This window comes from Gekko japonicus, unplaced genomic scaffold, assembly GCF_001447785.1.
Source record: "Gekko japonicus isolate JY-2015 unplaced genomic scaffold, Gekko_japonicus_V1.1 scaffold115, whole genome shotgun sequence".
Classification (NCBI taxonomy): Eukaryota; Metazoa; Chordata; class Lepidosauria; order Squamata; family Gekkonidae; genus Gekko; species Gekko japonicus.
Genome location: NW_015163095.1, coordinates 1663923 through 1682491, shown reverse-complemented (window position 1 = coordinate 1682491; position 18569 = coordinate 1663923). Strand labels below are relative to the sequence as shown.

The following is an 18569-nucleotide window of genomic DNA, read 5'->3' as shown; positions in this document are numbered from 1 at the left end:
TGACACTGTCTAACCATCTCATCCTTTGCCGTCCCCGTCTTCTTTGACCTTCAATCTTTCCCAGCATCAGGGTCTTCTCCAGTGAGTGCTCCCTTCTCATTTGGTGGCCAAAGTATTTGAGCTTCAGTTTCATTATCTGGCCTTCCAGGGAACAGTCAGGGTTGATTTCTTTGAGGATTGACTGATTTGTTCTTCTTGCAGTCCAAGGGACTCTCAAGAGTCTTCTCCAGCACCATAGTTCAAAAGAATCTATTCTTCGGCGCTCGGCCTTCCTTATAGTCCAGCTCTCGCAGCCATACATGACTACTGGGAATACCATTGCTTTGACCATGCGGACTTTTGTTGGCAGGGTGATGTCTCTACTTTTTATCATGCTGTTTAGGTTCGCCATCGCTTTCCTCCCAAGGAGCAGGCGTCTTTTAATTTCATGGCTGCAGTCACAGTCTGCGGTGATCTGGGATCCCAGGAACGTGAAGTCTGTCACTACTTCCACAGCTTCCCCTTCTATTTGCCAAGGAGTGATGGGGCCGGATGCCATGATCTTAGTTTTTTTGATGTTGAGCTTCAAGCCCACTTTTGCGCTCTCCTCTTTTACTCTGAGCAAGAGGCTCTTTAGATCCTTTTCACTTTCAGCCATTAGAGTGGTATCATCTGCATATCTGAGGTTGTTGATCTTTTCCCCAGCAATCTTAATTCCCGCTTGTGATTCATCCAGGCCAGCATTTCGCATGATGTACTCTGCATATATATTAAATAAGCAAGGTGACAGTATACATCCTTGTCGTACTCCTTTTCCTATGCTGAACCAATCAGTTGTTCCGTATCCGGTTCTAACTGTCGCTTCTTGGCCCTTATACAGGTTTCTCAAGAGACATGTGAGGTGGTCTGGTACTCCCATCTCTTTAAGGACCTGCCATAGTTTGTTGTGATCCACACAGTCAAAGGCTTTAGCATAGTCAATGAAGCAGAAGTAGATATTTTTCTGGTACTCTCTTGCTTTCTCCATAATCCAGCGAATGTTGGCAATATGATCTCTCGTTCCTCTACCTCTTCGAAACCCAGCTTGTACTTCTGGTAGTTCTCTATCCACGTACTGTTGAAGCCTAGCTTGTAGGATCTTGAGCATGACCTTGCTAGCGTGTGATATGAGTGCAATTGTGCGATAGTTTGAACATTCCTTGGCATTGCCCTTCTTTGGGATTGGAATGTATACTGATCTTTTCCAATCCTGTGGCCACTGTTGCGTTTTCCAAATTTGCTGGCAAATGGAGTGCAGAACTTTAACAGCATCCTCTTCTAAGACTTTGAATAGCTCAGCTGGGATACCATCACCTCCACTAGCTTTGTTGTTAGTAATGCTTTCTAAGGCCCATTTAACTTCACATTCCAGGATGTCTGGCTCGAGGTCAGTGATTATACCGTCGTGGTTGTCAAGGACATCGAGGTCTTTCTTGTATAGTTCTTCTGTGTATTCTTGCCATCTTTTCCTAATCTCTTCTGCTTCTGTTAGGTCCCTACCGTTTTTGTCCTTTATCATGGCCAGCTTTGCATGGAACGCTCCCTTGATTTCTCCAATTTTCTTGAAGAGATCTCTAGTCCTTCCCATTCTATTGTTTTCTTCTATTACTTTGCACTGTTCATTCAGGAAGGCCTCCTTATCTCTCCTTGCTGTTCTCTGGAAATCTGCGTTCAGTTGGGTAAATCTTTCCTTTTCGCCTTTGCCTTTCGCTTTCCTTCTTTCCTCTGCTATTTGTAAAGCCTCATCAGAAAGCCATTTTGCTTTCTTGCATTTCTTTTTCTTTGGTATGGTGGTGATTGCTGCCTCCTGTACGATGTCACGAACCTCTGTCCATAGTTCTTCAGGCACTCTATCTATCAAATCCAGACCCTTGAATCTATTCTTCACCTCTACTGTATATTCATCAGGGATGCGATCTAGGTCAAACCTGAATGGCCTCGTGGTTTTCCCAATTTTCTTCAGTTTAAGTCTGAATTTTGCAATGAGTAGCTCATGATCTGAACCACAGTCAGCTCCAGGTCTTGTTTTTACTGACTGGATAGAGCTTCTCCATCTTTGACTGCAAATTATATAGTCAATCTGATTTCGGTGTTGCCCATCTGGTGATGTCCATGTGTAGAGTCGTCTCTTAGGTTGTTGGAAAAGGGTGTTCGCTATGACCAGTGTGTTCTCTTGACAAAACTCTGTTAACCTTTGCCCTGCTTCATTTTGCTTTCCAAGGCCAAACTTGTCTGTTATTCCAGTTACCTTTTGACTTCCTACTTTAGCATTCCAGTCCCCTATGATGATGAGGACATCATTTTTTGGTGTTAGTTCTAGGAGGTGTTGTAGGTCTTCATAGAACCGGTCCACTTCAGCCTCTTCTGCATCAGTGGTTGGGGCATAGACTTGGATTACTGTGATGTTGAATGGTTTGCCTTGGAATCGGACCGAAATCATTCTGTCATTTTTGAGATTGTATCCCAGTACTGCCTTTTGCACTCTCTTGTTGACTATAAAGGCCACACCATTTTTTCTACGAGATTCCTGGCCACAGTAGTAGATATAATGGTCTTCTGAGTTAAATTCGCCCATTCCTGTCCACTTTAGTTCACTGATTCCTAGGATATCGATGTTCAGTCTTGCCATCTCATTTTTGACCACGTCAAACTTCCCTTGATTCATAGATCTTACATTCCAGGTTCCTATGCAGTATTATTCTTTGCAGTATCGGACTTTCCTTTCACCATCAGACACATCCACAACTGAGCGTCCTTTCGGCTTTGGCCCAGCCACTTCACTCTTTCTGGGGTTACTTGTACTTGCCCTCTGCTCTTCCCCAGTAGCATATTGGACACCTTCCGACCTGAGAGGCTCATCTTCCGGCGTCATATCTTTTAGCCTTTTGATACTGTCCGTGGGGTTTTCTTGGCAAAAATACTGGAGTGGGTTGCCATTTCCTTCTCCAGGGGATTACGCTTGGTCTGAGTTCTCTGCTGTGGCCTGTCCGTCCTGGGTGGCCCTCCACGGCATAGCCCACAGCTTCATCGAACCACGCAAGCCCCCTCGCCACGACAAGGCAGTGATCCATGAGCCTCTCTATACCTTGTGGCTAATAGCCACTGATGGACTTCTGCTCCATATGCTTATCTAATTCCCTCTTATATAGGTCTGATGGATGGTCTTATGTTTAACGATGTTTATTGTTTTAATATACATTGTTGTAACCCGCCCTGAGCCTGCTGTGTGGGGGAGGGAGGTCTAGAAATCAAATAATAAATAAACAAATAAATATTTTTCCATATTAGCATCAGTTGAGAGAGAGGATGTTCCAAAAAAGTGCTGGGAGGTGGTAATGTGCAGGATGAAGGCCAATCAACTGAACAAGGTAGAGTCTATGCTGAATTAGAAACAGAGAAGTCATGGATGGAACTACAATCCCCTTGAAAGATGATGTTCACATTTGGGGGGTGCTATTAGATCTGTGCTCATAGCTGGAGGCTCAGGTATTCTATGAGGAAGTTGCATCTTTGGCCAGCCTCTTTGCTAGCAGTGGACCTTCCTCCAAAGGCATGAATTGGATACAGTCACTCGCAATTTAACATCACATGCACTAAAGTATTTACGCTACCAATTCACTTCTGCACTCAACTGCAAGTGCTGGTGAGCCCAGTGTGGTCTGGGACCAGGGGATTTGAAGTGGCCTGATCACTCCGGGCTTCGCTCTAGGAATTTTTGGGGTGAGGTGCCTTGATTATGGAACTCCCTCCCCACAGATCTCTGGCATCAAGTTGTTTAGATTGTGTGTGGTGGATTTTGACATCTGGTCTCTTTTAAATTATTACTGGTGATTATTTTGGCGCCAATTAATTTACATTTTTTTAATTTGACTCTTAGTGTTGTTCTGAGGCTGCTAAGAGATTGCTATTATAGCTGCTATTTCAGTGTGCATGAGACCTACTTTACTGCTGTTATTTTAAAACGTGATTATCTTGCATTAGTCTTCTAAAATTGTTTTAACTGTCTGTAAGCCACCTTGGTCACGTTTAGTGGAGAAAGTGGGATGGGCATTATTAAAATAAATACATAAACATTCTACACGTATAAAAGGTCTAGCTGTAGTTCATGAACTGAGAATTAAAAGTCTAAGGACTGTAGACAACAGCAGTCATATAGAGAAAGCCTGAACAACCATAAGGATGGATCACTTCTTACCTCACGAAACCTTTCCAGAGAGCTCTCAGGACCAAACACAAACTGCAAGGGGACAGCCTCACAATGGCAGCTTGGGCGGCCTTGGGAACTGTAAACATGTGAAGCCACCCGGCTCAAGATATCAGCAGTGATTGGGCGTGAGTGGCGCAATGCTGACACAATTTCATCATCCAATAGCCAGCGGATCTGAAGCAGTAGATACAGAGAGTTATGAGAAGAATATACAGGCCCTGTTGCAGGGCTTATCTTCAGCATTTACATTCCTACCAAAGCTTCCAGATTGGTACTTGGCCAGAACACCCTCCAGGATTCAGAGATGGGCATAACGGAAGAGCACACAGGAGCAATATTTCACTGGAGTCAGAGCACCAGACTACTAGGGGCAAGTGAACATACCTCTGTCATAGTAGCTTCAACAGCTTGCCTGTGCACTCCAGGAAGGTTGGAGAGTGCTGGGTGCCTTAAAAAGAGAGAAGAATGCAAAGTTCAGGTGAAGTGGCCAGAATCTGGGAAACCTAGCATGAAGGGGATATAGAAGATTAATACCCATCTTCCACAGTTGATGGTAGCCTGTCCAGGGTGTGTATAAGCTCCTCATCAGAGCGGAAGGAGGAGGGCCGACCTGGGGAACGGGTAAACGAGGCACTGCTCTCAGAAGTGTACCTGCAAAAAAAAAGGGGGGGGGGAGATGAATTACTGGCTTCCTACTGGGACTAACCAACATCTTTAAAACTTCCCTCCACACAACCCAGTGCCATAGGGTCCCACCTATTGTGATGCAAGTCGTTCACCATTTCGATCTCCAGCGGAAGGGTCAGAACAAAAATGTCAAGGGTCACAGAGAGATCACATAGGTCAATGGTGTGCATGGCCTTACAGCTCTCAAGGCAGCCTAGCACCTCTCCTGGGGAAAGAAAACATACATTACTCAGGCAAGAATACACGTGATATGACCCACTTTTCATATACCTGGAGAGGTTGGGCTTCAACTATTTGACCTCTCAGGCAATTTCTGGGAGCCTAACACTAAATTTGCATTCCCAGTGGCCCCTCTGACCTAGCCATACTGCTTCTACACCAAGCCCAAGGCCCTTTTTCATTCACCCAAGCACGTGGGCAGTGAGAGAACAGGCATGGAACTATGCTGACTGCGCAGCTTCACAGAACACGTCAGGTGCACGAAAAGGGGTGGCATGTCCTGTTCGAGTAGCTCTTGCTCTGCTAAAGAGTCTCCCAGCACACTGAAGGAGTCCTCATCTTGGTTAACAGTGTTGGAGTCTGACAGGGAATCTGTTTCTAGGAATTCATGGTCCAGCCGGTCCCGATATTCCACCTCCAGTTCTGGATCACTCTCAGTGCCAATCCCACAAGCAGATGCATTCCCTGTGTATGAAGAGTTCATTAAACAAGTTAATTAAAACCTGAAGTTTTGGGAAATGATGTACTGACTCAAACTAGAGTACTCTAAAACTCTCTAAAATTTATCCAGAAGGCATAAATGCTCTCTGAATACTGAGACAATGGCTTTGGAATCTATTACAGGAAGTACTGGCACCTGGATGTACAGCAGACTTGTCTCTGCAACATCTCACAAATTCTACATGGTGGCAGAACTAATGCATGCACACTGTTACAATATGCCAGTTTTAGAAAGTATAGAGACAACTTTTAGGATTGTTTTCTCGAGTACATATAAAGTGGTTCATAAACCAAATTTCTCTCGCACACATGCAAACATACACATGAGAAAATACAGATACAAAATTTCAAATGAACATGACTGAAGGCTACATGATAAATATCAAACCACAGCTAAATACTTATAATGAGAAAAACACTGAGACAAAGTAACATATAATTACTTGTATACAGGTTGATCATATAATTACTTGTATACAGGCTGGTCAATTACCTAGGTAAGCATATCGGACTTTAGAAGCAGAAGTAATGAGTACTAACTTTAAATTTGGGGAAATCCCCCTATGTTTTCCCACGTAGAAGGCAAGCTGGCTATTGTTCCTTCCTAGGTAACACAAGCCCAAGGCCTGTTAGCACAATGTGCCACAAGCCTCATTAAAATTTCACTCCTGACACCCCTGCACTCGATTCTGTCTACCTTGCATTTCTTCATTCACTAGACCAGCAGTCTCCAGTGGTACTCCTCCCAGCTAATAAAATGTGGCTTCTATAGGTTTGGAAGAATCTCTAGAAAAAAGGTGCCTGATGACCACTCCAGGGTCATAACTCTTCTAGCTGACACTGAGCAGTTGTTCTAGTGTTGACTCATCTGACCTGCTGTCTCAGAGCCCCTTGGCACCTAACTGCTTAGGGATAATAGGAATGTTTCTGAACCGAATTCCAAGCCACACTGGCAGCTTCAAAGTAGATTAGATCTCATGAATTTTTCACCGACATCTTCCAAGCATGGACCAATTTTATTTTCTTTTATTTGCATTATTTATAGTCTGCCTTTCTCACAGGGACTCAAGATGGGTCACACAACAATCAACAAAATGGGATGTTCATTAACCAATGCATTAGGATTTCAGAAGTCTGGAACCAGCAGAAGGGACTGAAGCATAACATAAGTATTAACACGACGCACTAAGTGATACAGAAATTACAAAAATAGAATCCTACTTACAATAAGCTATACACAGAAATACAGACCACAGTCCCAATCATTTATCTGAGTAAGTTGGGTGGTCTTGAAACTTTTAACGGGATAGTACAGCTGAATACAGCCATTTCACGTGACTGCCTCTGTGCAAAAGGGACTTTGTGTGTGTGGAGTGGAGAAGCCATCCAGTACTAGTGGTCTACAGTCCAAGCAACTTCACTAGTTAAGCACCTGTATAACACCTGTGCACTCAGACCCTTACATTTCTTCCCCCTGCTCCCAGTCTGCTGACTAAACAGGAAAGTGGCTCAGTTTCAATAGTTCTAAAGGATTTCAACGCCTTCGACAACATATTGATTTGAACACCCTTCCACAGGTGCATAGAATCCTTTCTCCAGCCAATTCATATGGGAAAAAGGAACCCTGTATCAAAAATTACATGCACCACAACATCCAGGAACTTCAACAATTATAACTGTACAAAGCACAACAGGGTTTGTTTTACCGACTTATTTTATTGACTTGTTTTATTGTGTGATTTGCTTTATTGTGTTAGCTGTGAGCTGCTGTGAACAGGTCTGGAGACATAGCATAAATTTTCTAAACAAACAGGGCAAGCAAAAGTTCCCTTACCTTCATCAGCTGCCAGATCAGTTTCTGAACTCTCCACATCTTCACTGCCTTTCCTATCTGCATGTTCCCGAGACACTTCCTCCTGAGAAGGGACAAGAAGCCACTCATGTATCACCTACAAAATCAGGGCACTTGATCCTTCCATGTTTGGCTCTTAGTGGCACACCGCTCCCTCTAGTGTCCCTCCCAGGGCAGAGAAACAAATGGATCTTCCTACCTCTTTTTTGGCTGAAGGAGGACAGTAGAAAAAATAATGAGGATTGGATGGCACTGGCTTAAAATGCAAACTACCAATCTCCAAGAATTTCTCCTAGGAGATAAAAGGGGGGGGAGGCAAATAGAGAACATTTGGATCATATGTGCTACTATCTCTTATCCCACCCAGTGAAGCAGTCTTTCCCCTTACCTGGATGATCCTGTGCAGGTCAGGGTGTGCCTGGCAGGGCTGGCTGCTCTCTAGTAGTGAGAGGGGAAACTCTGGACAGCAGCTCTGCCTGGACTCTTGGGCTGGGCAGGAAGAGACATGGGAATCTTGCTCACTGAAATCCTCTGTCTCAGCACTGCAGTGTGGGTTCAGGAAAAGTCAAATCAGTCACAAATATCCCTATGCACCCATCCTCAGGCGCCATATTCACACACCTATCCCTCAGCAATGTACTCCTCAATCGGAAGCAGCCCATCATGTGTCAGCCCCACCCCCACCCCAGCTCCATACAATGCACGCATTCTGATCAGTCAGGAACAAAGGATAGTTACGCACAGGTGATGCAATTCTCTGAGTATCTACATGAGGAAATATTTTACAGGACATCTGTCTTCCAGAGCTAACAGAAATCTAGGATGCTGCTCACAAATCCAGTTCTCACAAGTTATATGGTCAGTTTCGACCACAAACACATTGGAATTGGTACAATTTAGCTTGAGCGTGGCTGGAAAGTGGTCTAAAGCCAGAGGCTAAGTATCCCACCATGGGGCATTCCTTACCTCCTATCAATATATATCCCAAAAATGATCAGCCAGTGAAGGCAGCAAGGTTGACAGCCATGCAAACATCAAGCTGCAGATGTCCCCGCCTCCCTGCTCAAAGTAAACACTTTCCAGAGAATAAAACAGCATTTATGGATCAAAGGAAGAATACCCACTGTATTTCTGTAGCAAACTGTACCTAATTTGATGGATGTTTTTTAAAAACAACTTCTGTGCTTTCTTGGATACAAATATTTTAAAATAATAAAAACAAACACTGTTCCCTCAGACAGCACGCATAGAAACAGCCTATTTGCGAACCATGAACAGGGCAAGATTCGTGACAAATTTTGCTTTGTGGTTTGGTTCGTGCCCATCCCTAATAATAACCTTGTGAAGCTGATTCTAGTTGTAAGTTCCCATTGGGTGGCAGCCAAAGAGCTGAAAGCTGAGAGGGGTGTATAAGGCCGGCATGACTAAACACCAAGGCGCACGGAACGCTGTTCCCTTCCCACCAAAGTGGTACCTATTTATCTACTTGCAATTTCTTGCTTTCAAACTGCTAGGTTGGCAGGAGCTGGAACTAGAGATGGGAGCTCACTCCATCATGCGGCACCCGGGTCTCGAACTGCTGAACTACCGACCTTCCACAGCCTGCAGTTCAGCGTCTTAACCACTTGAGCCACCGCTCAACTACTCTATCCTAGTCAAAAGGTGCAATTACTGAAGAATCTCTTAGAAAGTAGGCTTCCTGAGGTTACAGCTAAACTTGCCAAATTTGGCTGGTTAGCTGTAAGGACTAGAGAACTGCTAGTGAAAGGAGAATAGACATAATTTCCTATAGGATTCAACATGTTTTACTTGCATGTGCTATTTTATATTTTTATTTTATACATTTCATATATGCTTGTGGTTTATGGATTCTGACAAATTCAGTTTGACTACTGTATTAGATTGCTGGCTTTCACTGTGAATAAACTATTCTACATGTGATGGCATGTCAAGCACATGGCCCGTGGGCAAAAACTGGCCTGTCCAGGGCTCTTATCCGGCCTGCAAGCAACTGGTCATTACTGTTACTGCCAGATGACAGAGGCTGTGAATTATGTCCCTGTACACTGTCCCAGCGCTAATGAGTAATGGGCAGTGGAAGTGGGGGGGTGGACACCGGGGAGATACTTTAAGGAAATACTGCAAGAGTGTTAATGCTTTAAGCATGTTTGTGAGTAAAAAATAATATAGTTAATGGGATTTGCCTGTGTCCTTTATAAACTTTATATCTCCCACACTGGGATTAAATTTTATGGCACACATAGCCCGGCCCAAGTGACATATTTATTTAATTAATTTATTCCCCACCCTCCCCACAGGAGCAGGCTCAGGGCGGCTTACATAAAAGGTTAAAACACATGAAGTAACAATTATAAAACAATCATAAAACAATAAAACTATCATAAAGTGCTAGTGACAGTAAAATTAATAATAATAGCATTGCACAGAAATGGTGAAAACAATTATGATGGAGTATTCAAGTGGGATACAGTCTGTATTGATAGTCAGCTCATCTTGATCTATTTATTTATGTGGCAGGCACAGGCTGTTGGTGGTACTTCCAGAGGAACAGGGCCCTATCACAGTTCAGTTATTTGATGCAGCTCCTTGATTGAAGGCCTGGTGGAAGAGCTCCGTCTTGCAGGCCCTGTGGAACTGTAAAAGGTCCTGCAGGGCCCTGATCTCTTCTGGGAGCTCATTCTGCCAGCCACCACTGAGAAGGCCCTGGCCCTGGTTGTGGCCAGCCTGGCGTCTATGAGACCCTGGAGGGCCAGTTGATTTTGGGACCCTGCTCTCTGGGGAACATGTGGGGAAAGGCGGTCCCTCAGGTATGTAGGCCCCTGACCATAAAGGGCTTTAAAGGTAAGAACCAACACCTTGAAGCGAATTTGGTATGCTATCGACAGCCAGTGCAGTGCTTTCAGATCTGGCCCTTGTAACAAATGAGTTCAACATCTCAGCTTGTAGAAAGTGCAGGACTGAAATCCTTCAAACACAGAGGTTCTGTGGCTGGGCGCGGGGAGGGGGGTGGGTTTTAGAGCTGAGGTGCCAACTTCCAGCTCTTGAAGAAGAAGAGAGATTGGATTTATACCCTGCCCTTCACTACTCGAAGGAGTCTCAGAGTGACTTACAGTCTCCTTTCCCTTCCCCTCCCTAGAAGAGACATGCTGTGAGATAGGTGGGGCTGAGAGAACTACTGCTCTTGAGAGAACAGCTCTGAAATAACTTGTTACTCACCGAAGGTCACACCAGGAGCTGCATGTGGAGGAGTGAGGAATCAAACCCAGTTCTCTCAGACTTGAGCCCACACTCCTAACCACTACACCAAAATGGCTCTCACACCAAAATGGCTCTCAATTGACAGGGTAACTTTAACACCAGTACTGACCGCCAGGAGCATAGGTGTGCTCCTGGATGCCTCCTTATTGATGGAGGCCCAGGTCACAAATATTGCTAGACTGGCAATATTTGTGACTCCAGCTGCACCAGATCAGGCAACAGGCCCCCTACCTGTCTCGCCCTGACCTAGCAACAGTAATCCACACAACGGTCATCTCCAGGTTAGACTACTGAAACCCACTCTACGCAGGGCTACCCTTGAAACTGATCCAGAAACTACAACTGGTCCAGAATGCAGCAGCCTGGGTCCTCACTGGAACCCCATTAAACAGCACACATTCAAACGGTGCTGTGCCAGCTGCACTGGCTCCAGTTTGTTTACCAGATCAAGTTCAAGGTCTTGGTATTAATCTTTAAGGCCCTAAACAGCCTGGGACCAATATACCTATGGGACCACCTCTCCTGGTATACCTCTCGAAGAGCATTACGCTCTGGGGAGAAGAACCTCCTGGTGGTCCCTGGCCCGAAGGATATCCAGGTGTCCTCAACAAGAGCCAGGGCCTCTTCAGCCCTGGCAGCATCCTGGTGCAATTCTCTGCCAAATAACATCTGTGCCCTGTGGGACGGAGTACAATTCCACAGGGCCTCTAAGACAGAGATGTTCCGCCAGGCCTATGGCTGAGGATAACAACGGTTGAACACTGAGCCTGGCTTCCTTCATCTCCCCTCCCCTCCAAGGGGTAAAGACATAAATAGTTTTAAAATGCCATTCTGGAATAGTTTGATATTATTTAAAAATTTTAATCTGGTTCTGTAAAATTATATTTATTGAAACATTATAATGTATTGTTGAAATGTTGTTAACCACCCTGAGCAATGCCTAAGGGAAGGTTGGTTTAGAAACGAAGTAAATAAAATAAAAATAAAACATTTCTCTTGAGAGTGTACTCAATATTCTGCCAGCCATTAAAGCCTTGAGACAAGGGACTGGAGTACACAGCCAAGTATCATCCCAGCCACTTACTGCAAGAAAACCATTTGCCTAGGGTAGATTGTCGGAGCATGGCAAATTACTAGTTACATCTAACGCAACCTCATAATGGAATACTGTGTATTAGGAGTATGCATTCAGGAATACTGAGCCAAAAAAATACCTGGGAAGTACCTTATTGATATTTTCCAGATATTTTTTCAACCGAATATAAAGCTCGGTATTGTCTAAAGCTATCTGAAATGGCTGAGCCTGAAATATCCTGAAAATATTCGAGATTTTTCGGGGCCGCCGGATAGCTGGTGTTTAAAGGGACTGCCTTTCCTTTAAACACCTTCCGGGCGAACTTGTGGCTTCAGAATTAGGATGCAGCGTGGCTTGCAAAAGCCATTTAAAGGGACTATGTTCCCCTTAAATGCCTTCCCCCCTCCATTAGAAATAATGGAGGAGGAGGGCACCTTATTTTGGGGCCCACAGAAGAAGAAGAGGAAGAAGAAGAGATTGGATTTATACCCCACCCGTCACTACCCAAAGGAGTCTCAGAGTGGCTTACAAACTCCTTTCCCTTCCCCTCCCCACAACAGACACCATGTGAGGCAGGTGGGGTTGAGAGAGCTCTGACAGAAATTGCTCTTTTTCAAGAACAGCTGTGCTAGAACTTTTCTTCAGGGTTCCATGGACCTGGGAGGCAGATCGCAGTAGGCTCAAACAAGATCCCTGAGGTCTATTTTTGTGCGTGTGTGTGCAGAATGGCCAGGAGGCCAAAATGAAAGGAAAAAGATAGAGATCAAGGAAGGAGAAAAATTTTATCAGGAAGTTGAAAGGGAAAAAAGAGTTGGATAGAAGACAGAAAATCCTAGAATGTTGGGACAGAAGGAGAGGAACCTTGCTGTGAGGACACAGGACAGGAAATGTAATACTACTTCCCCCTCCCCCGTGAGCTAAATTAAAAAAAAACCCAACCTCAGCTAGCTTAGCACAGTTCTGCCTGTGAAGCAACTGGGAAAAGTAATCCCATCTGGACTTTCTCTTCCACTGACCCAGAAGCTTACTTTTTTATCTTAAAAAATATTCTGACAGACAAGATACACACATTCACTGCTTGAGTGAGGCACCCACAAAAAAAACTTCCACATTTTATGAATCATCCACTACTGGATCAGCCCATCATCTCAGGGCTGTATAATGTCTAGCTGGCAATGATTTTTGAAGCCAGCTCCATAATCCATTCCAGCAACATTACCCAAGAACTACCAAACTAGACACCATTTCTAGGGCTCATATTGGGAAGTACACACTCCTGTCACTAAACTGAATCTTCATCCACCTTACTTCATTGTTGCTGAGATTTCAGCAGTTCAGTTTTCAAAACCAAAGTGGAGTTTTCAAAACCAAATAACGGTATTTATTTGGAATTTTATTGAATTGTATTTCATGTATATATTTATGCTGGTTTTAAAGCTGTGTGTAAGCCGCCCTGAGCTGCTCCGGCAGGAGGGCGGGATAGAAATTTAATAAATAAATAAAGTGTCAGTGTAGATTCACAATTAAAACTCCACCATTTAAAGCTTTTGCATTTGTTCCCAATGTCACTCTTGAATATCTGACTTCAGCATGTTCTCTTTTTTTTCATTCAAAGCCTGAACAAACATTCTGAGAGGCCCCCAGAGCTAGTTCCCCACTTGGTACATCTCCAGGGCTATAGAATGGGGTCCTGCTAGCTATAAAGCTGGACTTCAGAAATCCAATTACATCTGTAGGGTGTGCAGAAAGGGGTAATCCAAGTCACTCATTAGGCAGCAACTGCATCCAGGAAGAACAAAGAAAACCCTTGGAAGATAAAAACTGTACTTCCAAACATCCAGCATTGCCAGGGCATCCTGTTCTTTCTGATCTAATTGTGTTTCTATGGAAACAGCAATCTCACCTGGAAACAGAGACCAACACACCCCGCCCTTGGGAGGCTTGCGTTGTTTCTCTTTCTAAACTGGTGGGCAGGTGATGGTGGCGCTCACAGAAGGAGCGCACGTGGCTACACAAAGTAAGTAAGAAGCTTGTGATGTCTATCTCTTGAAGAAGCTCCTCACAATAATCCACGGCGATGAGCAAGTCAGGGCAGCTGATGCTGTGACCCTGTTGAAGGCTCCGGAACAGCCCTGAAGAGAAGAAGAGAATTAAAACGCTATGCAGCCATGCAGAGATGCTTAGGAAAGTCAACATGATAAGAGAAAGGAATGACAAACATTTTTTAAAAGGTAGCACTGCATCTAACTAGCTGAAGCTCTGCCTATTTCTGCCCCAGGCTCACTATAAGCATGAGGATACAGGTTTGTCACAGCCACATGGCAGTGCCCAGCCCCCTCTTGGCCTTTCAGGACAAAGCCAAGCCCAGTTTGATAGCAAACTAGAAGAGCTGGGTGTGACATCTCCTTTCGCTGCCATGAGGTGGGGTACTTCTATTTCTTACCTTTCACGTAGCACTGGTGGGAATGTTCTTGCAGCAAAGTGCAGTAACTCACCAGTTCCTTGTGCTTGGGATCTAGCCAGGGAGCACTGGTGGGGCGCTCCACAGACTGGCTTCTGAAAGACAGACACATTAAACAACAGGACCAAAGCAAGGATAACATTACACACAAGGCAAGGCCCCAATTCCTTTACCAGTCAGCCTGTCACATCAGTTCTCCCTTCTGTTCTCTCATCCTTATTTTGTTATTGCTCTGGCAACAATGCCACCACTCAGCCTACTATGCACAGGCCTGTATGCATCCACTAGGTACCAAGTAGCAACAGCAGCAAACCAGATACCAAAGTGACAGGCAGCCCCGCAGCTAAGGATTTTGGGAGGAGGGAGCCACCAGCTAATTCAACCAAAGGCTCCAAGGCAAGGGCTGCAATGGCCGCAGTTTCCTTCGTCCCCCCGCCCCCGCAAGGGCAGGCCTTCCCTGCGGAGCATCCAGCTCCCTCCCTCCCCAAGGAGCCCCAGCGCCTCTTCCCACGGCACAGCACCAGGGGGCCGAATGATCTCCACTCTCGGCTCTCTCCCGAGGCGTGCAGCAGCCAGACTAGAAACGAAGGTGCCATGTGTGGGCTCGTTGGCGTGCCAGAGCACATCTGGGCGCGCCTGGCTGGGGCCAGAGGAGGCACCCGCCTGCCTCCTTGCCTTGCCTGGCTGGGTTTTACCTGCTGCTGGTGGGCAGTTTGGCAAGCGTTTGGTGGCAGCCCAAGATGAAAGATTCTCCCCCCACCATTCATGCTCGCTGCCTGCCCCAGGGGCTCTCTCAGCCCAGCCTCATCGCTACTACTTGTGCCTCCACCACCTCTTTTTTTTGTGTGTGTGTAATTTTTATTCAAAAAATTGTGTGACAATACAGAGGGTTCTATGCAATAACTTTGTACAATATAAAATGTATGTTTCTGAACAGGTGGTAACAAATAACGAAATGTTGATATATACTTTAGTTAACATTTGAGTTAGCTTCTTATTTTTGGTTAACAGAATATTTCGTACGATTACTAATAAACAAAGTCTTACAACTTCTTGTTCAGTTTTAGTATAATCATTCATTTCCAAATACCTTAAATCAAGGGTCATTTCCTGCAGGAGTGCACAGTAGCAGAGCTCCGGCAGTAAAGAGCCCAGGGGGCGGGCACATGCAACAAGCCCCACCTCCTGCTCCCAGCAGCCCTCAGTCAGAGCAAGAAGCAGCCAGGTAAGCTGCAGAGCCCCCCCGGCCCCCCAGTCCAAAACAGTCCAGTGGCACCTTTAAGACCAAGTTTTATTCAGGTGCAAGCTCTCCCTCCTCTGTGAGGACAGATCTGCACGTCCCCACCCCCAATAGCTAGCAATCCAAAACAGCCCAGTGGAGCCTGAGCGGTGGGTGTTGCCTTCTGACACACTTCCGGTGATGTCAGGGGGTGTGGCATATGCAAATAAGTTATGCTAATGAGTTATGCTAAGGAGCTCCTGCACCTCTTTTTCTACGAAATGACCCCTGCCTTAAATAGTGGAGCTTTCTTTGGGAGAATAAAGAAAATTGGTGCTTTTTCTTAACAGGATAAACTCTGACTTATTTCTGTATTTAGATTTGTAATGGATATAAACTTTAGGTGATATCCCTTTTTCCCTTTATAGGGTGATTTTGAATTTCTCATGTCATTTATATCCACTTAATATAGTTGTTCCATGTTGGTGAAATAAATTTCTCATTTGACAAAGATTCCAGAATTGGGTACCATTTAGCATTGAATCTAGAATTAACAGGAGTTCTACTGTTTCTATTATGTTTATCTGTGATACTTTCCATAATGAATTGATCCCATAGTTTTTTGTGCCATGTTTAGATATTTGGTGGAGAGGGGTCTTTCCAGTATGAAGCTATGGAAAGTCTGGCTGCGTATAGCATTACATCTAGTATTTCTTTGTGATGGTGTTGGGCTATTTCTTGGGGCCATAAACCTAAGAATAAGTATTCTGGCTTCAGGGGAACCTCAATATCTAGGATTATTTTGATGTGTTTTAGAACTTCCACCCAAAATGTCTGAATTTTCTCACATTCCCAAAAACAATGGGCAAAAGTCCCTTCCTTTTTGTCTAGAAGACATGCGAGACAGTCTCTGGGGTGTCAAATACCATCTAGTTAATATTTTGAATTTGTGAAGATCCATTGGTAGAGAGCGTGGAGTGTTACCTCTATTTGTCCAGATTTTGTTCCATGCAACATCATCAATAACGAGGTCACAATCCTGTTGCCGTACAGACTGATAAGAGAGGGTTTTAGGATTATTTTCCATTAGCATTAGATCATAAATTGCAGATATCATGCCTCTGTTCTGTTTATTAATCGTTTTGATTATAAATTCCAGTTTTGTTTGTGGACATGTAATTATTGATTTGAGATTCATTTGGCTTGCTACATGCTGGAGCTGCAAATATAGGAACCAAGGTATGGGTTGGCCCAGCTTTCTTTCCATTTATGTTTTGGAAAGAAGACCTCTAACATTTAAAATATCACAATACCGGAATAGTTGGGCTTCCTTCCATTTACACAGAATACTGGGATGGACATGTTCTGAGAACCATGGTTGGTAGATGAAAGTAGAGTGTCTGGATCTGTTTGGAAGGAGGGTTTTACTGCAAGTTCTCCACATATTGATAGAAGGAAAAAGGAATATGTTGTCCCTCGCCCCAGAGGTAGAGAGGGAAACATTATCCCAGATTAAGGCTTCTACTGTGGAGGAATTAAGTAGATCTGAGCAAAGTTGCGTCCATTCAGGCACAGGATCCATGCGTTGCATCTTGACTATGTTAGTAAATAATGTGGCTTTATAATAGCCTATAAGATCTGGTAAACCGTAACCTCCCTGATTTTTACGTCGTCTCAAAATTTGGTGGCCTACTCTTGGTTTTTTCCCCGCCCATAAAAAGTTTCTGAGCGTTGCCTGCCAGTTTTTCAATACATAAAGAGGGATATTTATGGGTATTGTTCTAAATAGAAACAGAAATTTCGGTAAAATAAACGCTTTTATAAGATGAAATCTCTCTATCCATGAAAGATTTAATTTATTCCATTTAAGGATATCAGAGCGTATGTATGTTGTGATGGTTAACCTTTATTAGTTTGGAAAGGTCTATAGGAATATTTATTCCCAAGTAGTGAAGGTACGTAGTGACCCAACCAAAATCAAATTTTTCCTTCAGAATTCCTTGATCTTTTTTGCTGATATGAATGGGAAGAACTTGTGATTTAGATTTATTTATCCCAAGGCCAGATACTTTTTGAAAGGAGTCTTCAGAGGAGAAGGACCCCTTACGGTAAGTGACCAATCGTCGTCTCAGGATTTGTTACGTACAGTGGCATGTCACCGGCGAATAACGGCAATTTATATTTCTTTCCCTTTAAGTTAATGCCTGTGATTGTGGTTTTAGATCTAATTGCATTTGCCAGGGGTTCTATTGCCAGGGCGAACAATATTGGGGAAAGCGGGCAGCCTTGTCTAGTGCCTTGGCTTAGTTTGTGTTGGAAATAGAACTATTAATCTTTATGTTGGTGCTGGGGTTAGAATAGAGACTTTTTAATGCTGTTAAGACTTTAATTCCAAATCCCATATTTTGAAGGATTGTAAATAGGTAAGGAAATTGCACAGTGTCAAATGCCTTCTCCAAATCTAGGGTGAGAAAGGCTGTTGGTATTTTAGCATGTGTGCAGTGTCTTAATAAATTTAGGGTTTTAAAGGTATTGTCTGCCAGATCTCTTGTGGGTATAAATCCTACTCGATTTGGGTGTATATACTCAGAAATAAAAGTATTTATTCTTTTAGCTAGGATTGACGTAAAAAAATTTTGGTCCTGATTTAGTAAAGAAATGGGTCGGTAAGAACTGGGCTGTTGTGGATCCCTATCCTTCTGTGGAAGAACAACTGTTGTCGCCAGATGCCATGAAGATGGGATGGAGCCTGTTTCCAGCACATGATTGAAAGCCTCTGTGAGTGGTTTCACTAGATGTGATGCAACTGTTTTAAAGAATTCTGCTGGGAATCCATCAGGTCCCGGTGTTTTATTGGTTTTGAGCGCTTTAATGGAGTCTAAAATTTCATTGTCTATAATAGGACTGTCTAAAAAAGATTTATGTTGTTCTTTCAGTTTCTCTGGAACGGGAAATTTTAGGATCTCTTCTTGAAATACTTTCTCATTTACTGGAGTGGCTGTGTATAACTGTGTGTTATATTCTTCAAATCTATGTATGATTTTTTTCTGT

General features: G+C 44.0%; 1 protein-coding gene across 1 annotated transcript in view; it reads right to left on the bottom strand.

Annotated features, from left to right (window-relative positions):
• Positions 1-18569, bottom strand: part of SZT2 (seizure threshold 2 homolog (mouse)) — a 120463-nt gene that overhangs the window by 40358 nt on the left and 61536 nt on the right. The window contains exons 27-36 of the mRNA XM_015406564.1: positions 14282-14394; positions 13742-13970; positions 7873-8026; positions 7684-7776; positions 7467-7548; positions 5318-5596; positions 4982-5117; positions 4760-4876; positions 4610-4673; positions 4214-4399 (exon numbers count right to left, since the gene is read on the bottom strand). Of these exons, the coding sequence (XP_015262050.1) occupies positions 4214-4399; positions 4610-4673; positions 4760-4876; positions 4982-5117; positions 5318-5596; positions 7467-7548; positions 7684-7776; positions 7873-8026; positions 13742-13970; positions 14282-14394 (1453 nt within the window). The remainder of the gene's footprint in view (positions 1-4213; positions 4400-4609; positions 4674-4759; positions 4877-4981; positions 5118-5317; positions 5597-7466; positions 7549-7683; positions 7777-7872; positions 8027-13741; positions 13971-14281; positions 14395-18569) is intronic.